Source organism: Fringilla coelebs (assembly GCF_963513975.1).
Source record: "Fringilla coelebs genome assembly, chromosome: 19".
NCBI lineage: Eukaryota > Metazoa > Chordata > Aves > Passeriformes > Fringillidae > Fringilla > Fringilla coelebs.
Window position 1 is genome coordinate 216331 of NC_140045.1, and position 14642 is coordinate 230972.

Genomic DNA, 14642 nt, shown 5'->3' on the forward strand with positions numbered 1-14642 from the left:
ATTCCAGAATAAAGACGATCTGTCCACAGAGGTCAGTGGGAAGTAAAGGGGACAGCTAGGGAGAGCAAATTCCATAATATCCACATACAAAACATTAATAGCAAAAGATCAAAACAGAGAAAAGCAAATATTTATTAAAATGAAAACACTGTTTTGACTCAAGCTTTAAAAGAAGCTGGAAAGAAAAACACAAATAGGTCATTGAGCTCATTTTATGGGCTCAGAGGTCTCAACGGCACAAGGTTACGTTCCAAGAGAGCTTTTTTCCATACAGACACGTCATGCGTTGAAAAGACCAACATTTTTCTACTTCCCCTCTCAAGAAAGTTCAAAAGAAACACTTTCCAGGTTGGAAAGCAGAACTAAGTTTTCATATGTTTTAGGGACATGAGACAGTTGAGAGGCCTTTGCTGCCTTACCTCATCCCGCATGTAAATACAGACTGGAGACAATTCACCATCCTGTTCCATCAACTCCCTGCAAGAAAGAGCAAAACACTGCAGCATCTGCAGAACAGCCTACCCCCTCCAAAACCAGCGCAGAATAACAGTACAAAGTGAAATCAGCAGGAAACACTGTCCTCCGTTTTGCTCCAGCAATAACCACTACACAGTTCACAGGATCACTATTAGACATTAAGTAAACAATTTGCTTCAATGCATTCACTTTTCCTTAAACACAGCCTAAAAGTTTAAAAACAAAAAAAATAATTAAAGTAAATTCTGAAATTAGGTGATCATTCTAGATAAATTTAAACTCCCCACTGTTCGTGTGCCTCAGTACCCAATCTGAAACATTATTTAATTATATTTGCTCTTTTTAATCCAAGTTAAAAACTTCACTACGGCTTAGACTGAATTCACTGGGGAGAGGTCAATTTCTTTTTACATATGCACAGCAACAAACAAAATTGAATACCACTCTAAAGCAGATCAACTAAGGACAAGAAACTTGCCTTAGTATCATTTTTTAAAAAGAAAAGAGAAAGTAGACAAACAAAAACAAAGAGCATGAACTTTCAGATTCTGGAGACCATGAAACAAGTTAAACCAAATGAAAGGCTGCCACCGTAGACAAAGTGAAAATCAAGCCATATTTAAGCATTTCAGTGATGTAGGACACATATGAGCAATGATGCAAACTCCCAACAGCCCACCTCCAGAGGAAGACAGAAGTGAAGGACCCTTAGCATCGAGATGTGGAAAAGCCAGTAAGATACTATTCTTTCCATCTTCCTCTAGATAAGCAATACTGAGGCATTCCAGTAAAAGAGAAGCTTTATTATATGTTCATTTGATCAAATACAAAAGACAGGGAAAGGACAATCACAGCCTATCACAGCAATTCTCAGTTCTCATCCAGCCAAGATAAGATCTCCTCCTGAGACCTCTGGAGGCAGTTCCCAAAGTCAGCCTGCCATTTTATGCCTGAAAAAAATTCCAGTAGTTTTCAGTGAAAAGTAGAAGTTTTGGAAAGGTATTTCTACTTCATATTACCCTGCATTGTTTGTAATTCCCCACTAGCAGTAATAACTGCACTTTCTCCTAAATGCAGCTGCAAAACATTGATCAACTTGGCATTCAAGTGTCCCAAAATTTAAGCAGAAACTCAGACTGCTTCTATCTAGTACATCACTTATACCTACACTTTTACATTCAGGGTACATTCCCTATCTTGTGCCTAAATCTGTGAGCATCTTAATGGGGGCATGAAACAGGGTTAACTCTAAGAACATGTCAGTGATCAATGCTTGCTGCATTGTGACTTTTCCTGGAAAGGAATTTAATGAACAGAGTTCCGTCGCTTAAAACATTGTGCCTTCAGCATCACATAATTTAAACACTTATGTTTTGAGATGCAATATTACCAGAAACAAAGTTATGTCAAGGAGTTATGTAGGAAAAGGATCCCTTAAGTAACAGCCAAAATCCACTCAGCCAATGAAGTGTGTGGGTCTGAAGTGACTATACACTACACGGTCTGTCTACTGCTCTTAGAAAAGCTTGGAACTCCACAAACACACATGCAATATACCCAGGCAGCAGGGAAAGACCACCTTAGGACACAGGTAGACTTTTCTGTTATGGTAACAGGGAAATCACCTTTTGTACTTTAACAACCTGCTTGCCCAGCAGAAGACCGGAGTCTGCATAACCAAACTTAGCCCAGCACGAAGTAACAAAAGAAACTGAACTGAGAGGGAGTCAACCAGCCTATGAAGTGGAAAATGAAGGGAAATAGCCATTAAATTCCATGAAAATTCATCAAGGACATTTAAACTGAGACTCAAAACTCAGCTACAATGACATGTAAGTGAAACCAGAAGCCACTCAGGATCGAGAGAGCCACTGGAAAATTATGATATTCAATCTTTGAGTAATTCTCAAGAGCCAGAGAACATCAATGGTTTCCAGTTGAAGGATGTGAGGGACTAAATCTGTTAAGCACAAACCACAACTAAGATGTCTGGTTTAATTGTAGCAGTCTATATGCCATCTTGATCAAATGGTTAAAAGCTTGCAACAGCACAGTGGTATGGGACAAGGCGAGTCACAATGAAACCCAGAGGTAGAGCAAATCCAAATAGAGCAAACTATAAAACCAGTCCTGAGGGTCAGGTCTATTTTAGGAAAGTCAGCAGCAACTGCTTCCAGACCAGTTGCAACATATTCCAGGGAGTTATAGTACCAAGACTGTAAGACCACTATTTCAGAACACTTCTCCCAGCCACCACAACAAATCCCATTGTGCAGAAAGCAACAGACACACCAGAGCATCCAAAATAATATATTCAAGTTTCAGATTATGAAACACTGTTAACTTCAAGGTGAACAACCAAACCGACACTACAATAGGTTTGCCTCCATTTGTGATTCTGCAATTAGTTATTCTCTTTCAGGAACAAAACACACTATACAATGCCCTGCAGGAATCAAGAGATTAAGTTGCTCATACAAAAGAACACTGTCTTGTGATATAAAGACCCAGGCTCCAACTTCCCTCAATCCTCTGGCAGCAGTACCTGAGACAATTCCCAAAGCCAATGCCTGATGATGAAAGGCAAGGGAAAAAAAAAATCTTGTCTCAATTGGAGAATTGGAACAAAAGATCACCAGAGAGTGCCTTTAGCACACCATAGCAGGTTACTGCACTCAGACTTCTCCAGAAAATCCCGCAAAGATACTCATCCCCACCTTATTTTCAATAGGTTGTGCTTCCAATTAAGATTAGCTGTATCCCTTGATGAATCCTCAATAATGGTGCACAAAAGATAAAGGACTGATGAGACACAGAGAAACAGTACAGAAACACAGAAAAGGCAGACAGAACAGGCCACGGAATACAAGCTTGAACCTCAAGCTGCTGTCTGTCAGGAAAGGTGGATGACAACCATTTAAAAGAAAAAAATCTTAGGTAGAGTGGAACATGTCCTCACCGAAGACCAATAGAGAGGAAGCCAGTTTGACTTATAGAACTTATTTTCATTCACTTTTCCAAAAACCGCTTTCCACTTCAATCCAAGCAACTCTCTGAAGAGTCTTCTAAAAACGTATGGAAATATCTGAACCGAATGAATGACCAGTATAGAAGAAGCAGCAGTGAAGCAGTGAAGTGAAGAAGCAGTGAGGAATCATAATGACCATCAAAGATGCCTCTGAGTCTCTGAATTGCAACTGCTCTATGGAGAACAGCCCATAAAGCTGCTGAAGCTGCAAGAGTGGGAGACAGAAACGCAAGCCTCTTGCTCATAGGGCAAACAACACTGTGCCCTCAACCAGCCTCTGCAGCACAGACTCCACACAAAGATCCCCAGAGACTTGTTTTTGTCTAACTCTTGGAAGCGGCAGGCTCCTCCTCCAGCTGCTGCTAATCCATTACATGCACCCACTGAGGCAAGCACACACATCAAACATACTGTCCTCTCTTTGATGTGCTGCTCTTCAGAAGGGGAACGGCAAGCAGATTAGATTCCTTCATGTAGTGATCTGACAGGGCCTGTAAACATCTTGTGCAAGGACTGCCGCACGCTGAGAGGAGGAGCAGCCCTACAATAGCTTCCAGACCTTCTTCAGACCCAATTAGCCAAGATGGATGCTGGAAACCCAGGGGAAATTCCAGTGGATTTAGAATACTTCCCCTCACGCACTTAGAGCGGCCGAACATTCCAGGAAAACGTCTCCACTTGGAAAGTCCAAAGAAGGATTCAGCAAACATCAACAACTAGCTGACTAGTTAGTCAACTGAATCAAAACACATTGAACAGCAACTCAGCCCATTAAATCCATACAGATGCCTGTAGATTCTGTGACTAAACCACACACAGCACCTTTGCTGCTTGTTGAACTTAATCAAGATTGTAAAGTCCATCCAAACATCTGAAGTCACCTTCCAGAGGCCAGAAAAGAGCAGCTATGCTCTGAAGTTATGAATGCTTAGCATACTGCAGCAGTTAGAAGCTTAAGAAGAGCAACATGTATATGAACGAGTAGTTTTACAATGACTTGTAACCAATAAAATCACTTCAAAAGAGCAAAATTATATGAAAAGCTCAAAATTTAAACCAAAAAAAAATCAACTAATATGTGAGAAAGCCACACAAAGGTTATTTGTCATTGTCAGTAATTACCACCTTCCATCAGTCTAGCAATCCCCAAACTGCAACAAGCACTCCTCTCCTCACTGAGGATATAGTAAGGGACAAGAGGGGACTTAAAACACTCAGGAAAATGATACCTGTGTTTTTTGTCCTACCTCTTTCCTAGATTAAAAGAAAAATAATTCTTTTATCTCTAGCATTTACATGAATACTGTTCCTTTACTTATGAATATATGTCACATTGTAGACATGGTCCATGATTAAAAACAGAACGGCTGTCCCAGCTTCAAGGCTTCCTCTTCCAAACCATGAAAAACAGAAAAGAAGTGCCTCTCTCCGAGAAAAGTTTATTAGCTTGACATTTCAAAACAATACAGCTTTCTAAAATCAAAACTAAAGACAAGAGGTAGCACTCAATATAGACTGGACCAAATAATAAGATTTCTAACCCATGCACACGTTCAATAAATATAGAACCAGAAATACTTCCATTTAAACAAGATCTAATCAGTCTTTTGAAGATTCCACATTAACCTGCTGAGAGCTCCAAATTTCCTTGAAGAACTTGCACAACAGCAAGCCTCAAAAGCAACAGCAACCCATACAAAAGAACCCCCTGCACTACAGGGAACTGCAGCACAGAAATACTGGGGATCGAGATCATCCAGGCTTGACACACACATCTCTAGCAGTAACCCGACTTCAAACAGATTTGTGTAAAAGGAAGGTGCTGCAACGTATCCCAGTATCTTCACAGCTTTAGCAGTTTGTTACCAGTTTACGCCCTGAAACAGGAGCGGTACTCCTGGAATAAAAAACAATAATAAAACTATGGATTGTCAAATCTGAAACAGCAAGGAAAATGCAAACATCACCGTTATTTGAAGGTTTTAGCTGGGTCACCATAACAAGTAATTAGTGGCATGCAGAGATCCATCCAAACAAGTATTTTCTCACTGCATTGCTCACCTGATCTTTGCAAAATTGTTGAGAAGTTCCCACAAGGTCTGTTGACAGAGGAAGGTGTCTTGCAAACGGGAGCCATCATCTAGTTGTAATGCTATCCGAACCTATAAGAACACCACAATTAATTCATCCGAAAATTGAATGAAAACTTATTTTTTCTTCACAACTTTTTAAAACATTTTGGTGCTTTTTGTTCATCAGTACAGGCATTCTGGCCTGAATTCCTGTTTGTTGGGATGAATGGCTCCTGAGCATGGGGGAGGCCATCCTGGAATACTAACCAACTTTCATGGGCCCCTCTCCCCTGCTGTATCTTGAACTGGAACATATTCAGAGAAAAGCCAATGCAAACATCCCAAATAATGTACCATCATGAGCAACAGAGGTGTTCTGTTTTATACCAGGTGAAACTTTACAGTAAGGGTCTTCACAGCTACATAAACAAATTCCACTAACCCAGACATGCCTGATGCAGCTGCACCATCTAAAACACCAACACAGAGCTCTGTCTACTTCAGCATCATTTTGCAGAACAACTTTCCTGGGACAAAACAGCTCACTTGCATATCCACACACACAGAAACAAGGAACACATTCCCATCCATCCCTGCTTTACTGAAGACCTAAACAACTGTTATCAGTCCGAAGGAATGATGTTTGTAACTTGCAACTCACTAACGCTTCCTAACCACCACATTTTGACACACAATTTAAAAGTAACAAAAAATCTCAACAATAATTCTGGTCATTAAATTATCGAGTTCTTGAACACCTGCAGAAAAAGGCAAGAGCTAGCTAGCTGCTGATTTTAACAGGTCTTTTCCAACCTGGAATGCAAACATCCACATACATTATCAGGCACGACACAGTCTTTAGAGAATTGCTTCCCTACCTCTCCCTCACAAAAAAAAAAAAAAACCCCAAAAAAAACCCACCAAGACATTTCTAAAGTGAACACATCCTGGGGTCAGTCCTGAAGAACTTCAAACTCCTGACTGTCCCAGGCAATAAGTTTAGCAGCTAACCAAGAGATAGAAAATTATCTATTCTCAAAATAATATTCTGCAGAGCACTTTAGGTGTTATCTTAACCTTTTAGAGAATATTCAGCCTTTTCCAGAATGTCTAACTCTTACGTTTTCCCAATTAGTTCACTTGTCTAAAGAAAAATCACAGAGTTCTGTAGCCACTAGATACAACCTGGTTTCTCCAGTCAGCTTGAGTTTTCAGAAGTCCACAAAAACTGGCCTTCCAAAGCCTGAGAAGGACATTAGCCCAAGACAGCCAAAGCCACTTTCTTTCATTCAGTGTTTTCATGTGTCCCTACTAATACCCAGTGCAGCCTCTCACTGGGTGCAAGGTGTGTGTGCAAGCATGAGGGTAGGAGCAACAGAGAGGTGGGAAAGAGACATCACACGTTCCAGCAATTCACTGTGATTTCCATGGAGGAATATATTTGTCATCTGCCTTGGCTCCCACCAGTCCCCACAGGACTGCAAATGCTGATCTGCTGGAGACAGGAATTTTTCTACATAAAGGAAACAGTGGCGTCATCAATAATGAGCCAACAGTACAATGTCATTTCATCCCACCACTAACACAGTCTCCTGGTTTCTCCTACACGGGAGACAAGCTTTAGATTATTCTCAGCTACAGCAGAGCGATGACAGCTGACATCACCATTCTGTAAGAATCCAGGCCAGAAATTCAGACTACCAGTTGCATCAGTTTTTGGGCAACAGTTCAAAGCTAAACATGTCACGAAAGTCCTGTTCATTCCAGTAGAAAAGTCTCTTCGAAAACCCCAGGTGTATTAGTATTCCAACAACCAGTGCCAGTTATCGTCTAAGTTTACAAACATTTAAACAGGAGGCTGACAGCTTTAACACCAGAGCTGTACCGATGGTGCTCCTGTGTCACCTGCCATCACAAAGGGAATTTGTGCCATTTTTCACTAAAGAACTGTCTTACAGGAAACAATGCTTTCCATAAGCAAAGGCAAATCCAAAAGCTTTCTATTTTTAAAACATCAGATTTGCTGAACAAACTCATGATTTATCAAAACCTGTATTCTGTCTCTAGGGTAACTGCTGTCACTAAAGGAAAGCACACCTACTTCCACACACATGATCTTAACAGAACATACAGTAACAAAAGACACAGAATTAAATTCATCCCAACATTACTGCAACCAGCGGGCGTGACTGAGTCTGCATCTGAATTGCCACTACATCCCAGTCACAGTCACCTGGCTGTTACAGAATTCCCTGTTTTTTAACACATACTCCCTGTGGGAGGGAATTCTTTTCAGTCAGTTGTTCTGTACAAAGTCTTTTCTTACACTGTGAAATTCTCCCAAGTAAAATGTGCTCAAGTTTGTGGGGCAGGGACTCTTTAGACTCCACTCTTCACATGCACATTTGCTGCGTCTTCTCACCTTCATGACACAGCAACCAGCATGCCCAGGAAGCCTCACTTCTGTATATTGTGCTGTCGAACTGCAACTACATAGTAACAACTTACACTTCCATTAGCTCTTCTCTTTTGTGATCTAGTGTAACAATTCCACACTATAACTCCTCTCCTAACAGTGAATAGTCCTTCTTGCCCTCTCTTGCAATGTAAGTTCAGGGGAAAAAAAATAAAATCATTGTTTTCCTTCAGTACCTCCTAAACTGGATGCAAATATCAGATAGTCATCACTGCACCATTTCAAGAGAAACGCTTTTCTCTGGAAGACAACATCCATTCTGCCACAACATTTCACTGAAAATTTCAAGCAGATGCTACTGGTTTGTGGTATTTTTTAAAGTAAAGACATTATTTCAAGCACAAATGTCTTTCTACCCCCAAATCAGAAAAAAGGCATGAGTGCCAAAGCAAAGAACATGGAGGTTTTACAGAGAAAAGTATGAACATCAGGGACGCCCAAAACTAATGTTACAGAGTGAACTAAAGCAGAGATTCCAAAGCCTTCTCACACCACAAAGTTCACTTATCAGTTTCTCTCAGTTTCTCTCAGCTAGAGCAACTGCCTATAACAAACACCACTAACATTGCTTGGCTGACAGACCTGAAGAGATCAGCACCAATAGACCTGAAACTTACATGAAAACGGAGAAACTTCCTATGAGGAAATTAACAAATAGCAACATGACTTAGCAATAGACAAATTTCCACTCCCAGGCTACTTAAGTAAGACCACACATCATTTTTACACCGTGAAAAGTTCACAATCAGTAACACCAATGCATTGCTTGAAAAGTTAGGCCTATGGCACAGGGGTATGTATAGAAGATTTTTACACTCCTAAAAGTGGCCATAATTTCTGGAGAAAACACCATCCAAAAGTCTTTTGCAAATAATACTAAATAGGGACATTTGGCCACTGATGAACACAGAACATGTCACTGAAGACTCTAAAGCTGTGTAAACACACCATGAACACCATGCTGGGAAAGCAGCAAAACAGGATTCTGTAAGAATCTGAGATTTAGTCAAAATCCAGAGCTGGACAACAGCAACTGAAACAGAAATTAGGAAAGGGAACTGAATTAGTCATCACTGATGTTGAACTTCTTTGCTCTCCATGACCACTAGTTTTTCAGCTCCCCAAACCACCCCACTCTCCTCTAGCACAGCTGGTATCCCATGCTCATGCAGGCTGTAAGTAAAGACTCAGCTATTTAATTACTATTTTCAAAAGCACTGCAACCAGTCTTCAGCTGATCTCTCACAGGGGCACTGGCCACGCCGGCCTGTGCTCTTGGTCATTAGATCTGATGGGATCCTATCAGCACGACTGGTAACTGAACAAAACAGGTCACGCTGTGTAAATGAACATACCGTGGTTCCAGCTCCTGCTCTGCTGGAGACTGGCACCATCTCCAGTTTGGCATTGTTGGGCAGCCTAGCAAATCTCCACTGCAAAGACAGGTCCAACACATTCCTCTGAAACCTGAAGGAGAACACAACCTATGAGCAATACAAAGTCCAGGTACTGTGCAAGAGAATTCCCAGGGGTATGACTAGAAGCCATAGAACACGACTCATTAAAGAACAACTGGCAATTATAAAAGCATCATCAACAAAAGCTATTCTGCACACCAAAGGAGTTGCAGTTCATAGAAGTCACAGAGAAGATACCCAAATCTATGCTCTTCCTTTAAAGGTTTTAAAGGGACAAACAGCAACCAACTACATAACCAAGCCTGGTTAAATACCAATGTACGCTTTTTTTTTTTTTTTTTTTTTTTTTTTTTTAGTGCTACTCAGACAAACGTGTTCTTAATTAAAACACCATAAAAGCAGAGGGTCAAGCCCCCAGGTAAGAGGGGAGACGGGCGTTGCTGGTCTGCGCTCTGGAAGAGGTGCACGCGTGGGTGTCCCGTAGCAGGGACATGGGGCCTCGCCGTCTGTCCCAGCACCGAAAGGAGCGTGGCACAGGGGAACCGGGGCGAGCCGACGTGACCGGAGCTCAGTGTGTGTCCCGGCCCCTCGCACTCCCACCGCCCGCCGCGGATACAGCCCGGCTCCGGCGGCGCCGGGCCCGGCGCGGAGAACGGCCGCGGGCAGCCGGAGCCGGGCGCGGCCCCACGGCGACACTCACTTCAGGCCGTACTCGCCAGGGCTGCCGCCCTGCTTCCTGCAGACCTCCTCGAGGACCTGCGGAAAGAACAGAGGCGTCACGGCCGGCCTGCGGCCCTGCCACCGCCTTCCCCTCCGCCCCCTCCCCGCCGCGGACCCACCTGGAGCAGGACCGTGCCGGGCCCCACCCGCACCGTGACCCGCCGCCCGCTGGGCGCCAGCACCGACACCGCGGCGCCGCCCCCGCCCGCCGCCGCCATCTTCCCCTGCCGTGCCAGCCCCGCGCGGCCGGGGCGGAGCCGGCCCGGGGCCGCCCTGCTGCCGGCCCGCCCCGCCGCGCCGCGCCCCGACCGCACCGGAGGGGAGGAGGACAGGGGCGCTGGCCCGGCCCGGCCCGGCGGCTGCGGGAGCGAGCGGTCGCGGACGGGTCCCTGCCTGGCGGAGCCGGCCCCCGGCGGGACGGGACGGCGGCTCTGCGGGCGGAGCGGAGCGGTTCGGTTCACCCGCGGCGAGTGCGGCTCCCGGGGCGCGAGGGGGGCTGGCGGCAGAGGCGGCCCCTAGGCACGGCGCACGGTGGACGGCCCGGGCGGCTCCCCCGGCGCTGGGCGGGGGCCGCCCCCGGCCCTGCCCGCTGGGCCGCGGTGGGGGCGGCTCCGGAGCCGCCGCCGCCGTCTCGCAGCCCCGCGGGGAGCGGGACGGGAGCCAGGCGCACCTCCCGCTGTGGCTGTCGGCGTCTGTGCTGTCCCTTGGGTTTCCAGCGTCGGCATCCTCCACCAGCGAAATAAAACATTTTCTCGTTTTACCGGGACCCTGGCCGAGGGCCGGCGGGCCCGGGCAGCGCCGGGGCCAGAAATGCCTTGGGCTGAAGGGCTCGTATGTCCCTCCCAAGCAGGGGCACCGCAAATCCCTGCGCCTCTAGGGAAAGCTGTCCTGGGCCAAAAAGCAGCCCTGGCGAGCGCCGCAGGGCGATGGGGACCATCCTGCCGCCTTCCCAGTGCCACAGGAGTGTCCAGGCAGCGTCACAATCGGGGCGCCGTTGGTCAGACAAAGCACAGCATCCTGCTGCCCCGGAGAGACAGTTCCCCTGGCAAAAAAAGGGGGAAAATGTTCATTTGGAACCTCGTGGTCAGTGCTGCAAACTCAGATGGTCAGGACAGATGGCTGCAGCCAAGGAACCGAAATTATCATACATTTCACAACACACATTTTCTCAGAGTCTTTATTTCATTTATGGGTTTCCCCTTCAGTCTCAGCACGGCCTCTGCATCAAAGGCACGCTCAGATTTGATGACAGTCTGTTTAGTTTGCTATCATAGAAAGAAAACAAAACAACTCACCAAAAAAAACAAAACAAAACAAAAAACCACCAAAAAAAACCCCACAAAACAAAACCCCAAACTTTTAGTTTGAGTAACCACTGGAATTTATTTAGCCTAAGTTGTAACCACATACCAAATACTTTCTCCTTTCTCTACTTCTTCTATATTTATCCTATATGTTAAGTCTCCACCTCTACCCCAGCACCCACAAAAATGTCTGGCTTGCTTGGCTTATAAAAGAAAAAGATCCTTTCAAGGAAAGACACTTTCATAAAATATAACAGTTGCTTGTGTTAACCATATCAGTAGTGTCAGAGAAGGGAGAAAAATGGGAATTTTAATGATGGAGAGACTTCCCCTAGCTTAGGCGTATGGAGTCCTAAGTCCACCCATAGGTGTTGTTTAGTGAAATGTAGAAATAATAGTAAAGTATGTCCAGGTGTAAAATGTTTAAAACAATGCTTAGAAAGGTCTATGTTTAGTTCATTCCATTGGGCAGTATCACTGCCATTACATTTATAGAGCTACAGTGTTCAGGATATATAGTTTTCTACCTTTTCAATTGCCTTGTGCTGTAAATATACATGAAGAGGTGTGAGCACTTAAGGGAAAGATTTTCTCAAAGTTGACACATTTGTCTAAAAAAGGGTGCGGCAAATATCTGATATTCAAGTACTTCTTAGTCTTTAAAACAGGGAGAGATCCAAAGCTCTGCAACTATCTCACACATAATGAAGATGTCCCATTCTTCCACTAATTAATACTTTTGCTGGAGGCAAAGAAGCAATTAAGATGACTTTGTTAACTGCAGTGACTATCCCCAGCTCAGGCAGAGCAGCCTTCCAATCTGAAAGATGCACTTTGGGTTTCATGGCCCAAAACAATCGTCTCGTTTCTGGATGGGTGTAGCTCTTACTGATGTCTGAAGCAGGCAGCTGTTTCATCTTTTGCACCTTTTTTGCATCTGGAAGTGACACATCCCTTAAAGAGACGTTGCTCCTGTTAAAAAGACACCAATGTAATTGGAGCTGAACGTTTCCAAGTTGTGGGATTAGAGGTGATTGTGGTTATTAATAGCATGTCATAATCATAAAGTTGCATGGAGGAGAAGGGCCACATTTCATACCCAGAACCACTTCTAATCTCAAATGTTTATCAGAAATTACAAGCATTCAGGAGAGAAAGGGGGGAGGTGATTATAACCTAGAGTCTATTATAAAGTGCCACAAAGAAAGAGGACCTCATTTGGGAATGGCTGAAAACACCCTTATATCTGATTTCTGCCACTGTCAGGCTGGAGGATGCCTGCAAATCTACCAGGTGAGCCCCAGCCAAACATCCTCCAAAAGTTTGTCTTAAATTGCATTTTTTTGGTAATTAGAGTGAACACACTGCAGAATGACTTTCCCTCATCCCACTTTTCAGGCAGCTGGTGCTTTACATTCAATACATAGCCCTGGCACACTCTGCCTCTGCATTGTCACAGGCATACAGGGAATAACACATATATGCTGTACCAAAGTCTCATAAACTTTGGTACAGCATAGTCGAATACACTGAACATATAGGGACAAATCTCAGGACATAATGGAACACATTACGCAGGACATTTCACTTTCAAGGGTATTAAATGAAAACAATACCTCCCATAACATTACTCTCAATCATTAAAAATCTCCTGCTTGCCTCCTATGCACTTCACTCCTACCAATAAAAATGCCAAATCTCCAGTGCCTGGAGCAGGACTCCAATTCTTCCAGCTTTCTCTGGGCTTCTTTTTGTACTGAGGCCAATCTATTCAATGTAGGGAGGCTCTTATCAAAAGATTACAACTCGGTGAACCTCTCATTCTGAACTGTTATAAAATTACCAAAAATCTGTGTCACTTTGATGTTCAATGAAGTTCAGTATGTCAAGGAGTTGAACGGTACCAGATTTAAATGTTTAGAGATCAGAAAGGCTGTTACACCACACCTACAGACTTACATTCTTCCTCATAGCCCCTTGCTCAGCCATGAAAAGTAATACAACATTTTCCTGAGCTTTGGAAGGATAGCAGGAGTGCCCTGAACGAACCCTCCCCTGAGCGACCTGAGCCAGAGGTCAGAAAGCTGAAGAGGGCTCAGTAAAGCCAAGCCACACAAAATCTGAATTTCTTTGCTTCACTTCTCAGGACAAAGATCTGCAACTTTAACATGCATTCCTCTCTGCCATAAGATGCCTCCCTGGTGCATCATCATCGGTCACCCCTCAGTGTGCCAGCTGGTTACCAAGCAAGGCGTTACAGAGAACAGGAACTCAGCCCTCCATGGAGAGAAAGAGCAGGGACACCAGGAGGAATGCAAGCCTGGCAACGGGAGGCACAGCAGCTTTACTGCGAAGGATGCGGCTCAGCAGCCTCGCCCCTTCTGGTTTCGTGCTGCACCTAGCGGGCTGCGAGGTGACCAAGTTGTTTATGCCGTATTTTCCACGGATCCTGGAGCACTCCGAGGACTCACTGCTTCAGAATGTGCACGAACTGACCAGGTTCCAGATAAGGCTCTGCTTGGGCTGCTGAAGAGGTGTTTGCCTTGCCGTAACTAGCCTCAGTGATCCATTGCTTGGACCTGGCAGGGACAGTGAGGAAGGGAGGGTTAGGCCAGCATAGAGAAAGATACAACGATGCAGAAATGCTGCGCTGGGACCAAAAACTTGTCAGGGGTGAATGTAGTGCACAGAGGAGGTGCACAGTCAATTGAGTAGCTTTTCTTGGCTTTAAAGATACTGTTGTCAGTATTAGCATTTAAATAAAACATTTGGAGTTAAAAGTCTGAGCGAGAGCAAAGTAAGAACTGAGAGTACGTAAGAGTAACAGAAAGATAAAAAAACCAACATAGCAAGCAAACCAAAACCACATGCTACGTGTGTAGGAAACATAGAGCTGAGCCTACATTCAGAAAGTCCAAACACAGTAAGGTAAAAAATGTAGTTGCAGCAGTTGGACAGCCCTAATTCCAGCTTGACAAAAAAACCTTCCACGTGCTATTTTAAGATTATACTATTTTCACCTTTTCTGATCCCAGATAGATTATATTTCCCAGTAAAGACAATCCTCCTGTTCCTTTCTGGAGGGCTGGTGAGGAGCGTATTATTCAAAGCGTAGGATTTTCTCTGTTTTTCCTCGGTGTTTAACTC

At 44.4% G+C, this 14642-nt stretch overlaps 1 protein-coding gene across 1 annotated transcript in view; it reads right to left on the reverse strand.

The window, feature by feature from the left end:
* ASPSCR1 (ASPSCR1 tether for SLC2A4, UBX domain containing) overlaps nt 1-10409 on the reverse strand; it is a gene marked incomplete at its 5' end in the record, with an annotated part of 35259 nt that extends 24850 nt beyond the window's left edge. The window contains 5 exons of the mRNA XM_084218662.1: nt 420-477; nt 5567-5667; nt 9409-9520; nt 10172-10227; nt 10311-10409. Of these exons, the coding sequence (XP_084074788.1) occupies nt 420-477; nt 5567-5667; nt 9409-9520; nt 10172-10227; nt 10311-10409 (426 nt within the window). The remainder of the gene's footprint in view (nt 1-419; nt 478-5566; nt 5668-9408; nt 9521-10171; nt 10228-10310) is intronic.
* Between the last annotated feature and the right edge of the window lie 4233 nt (nt 10410-14642).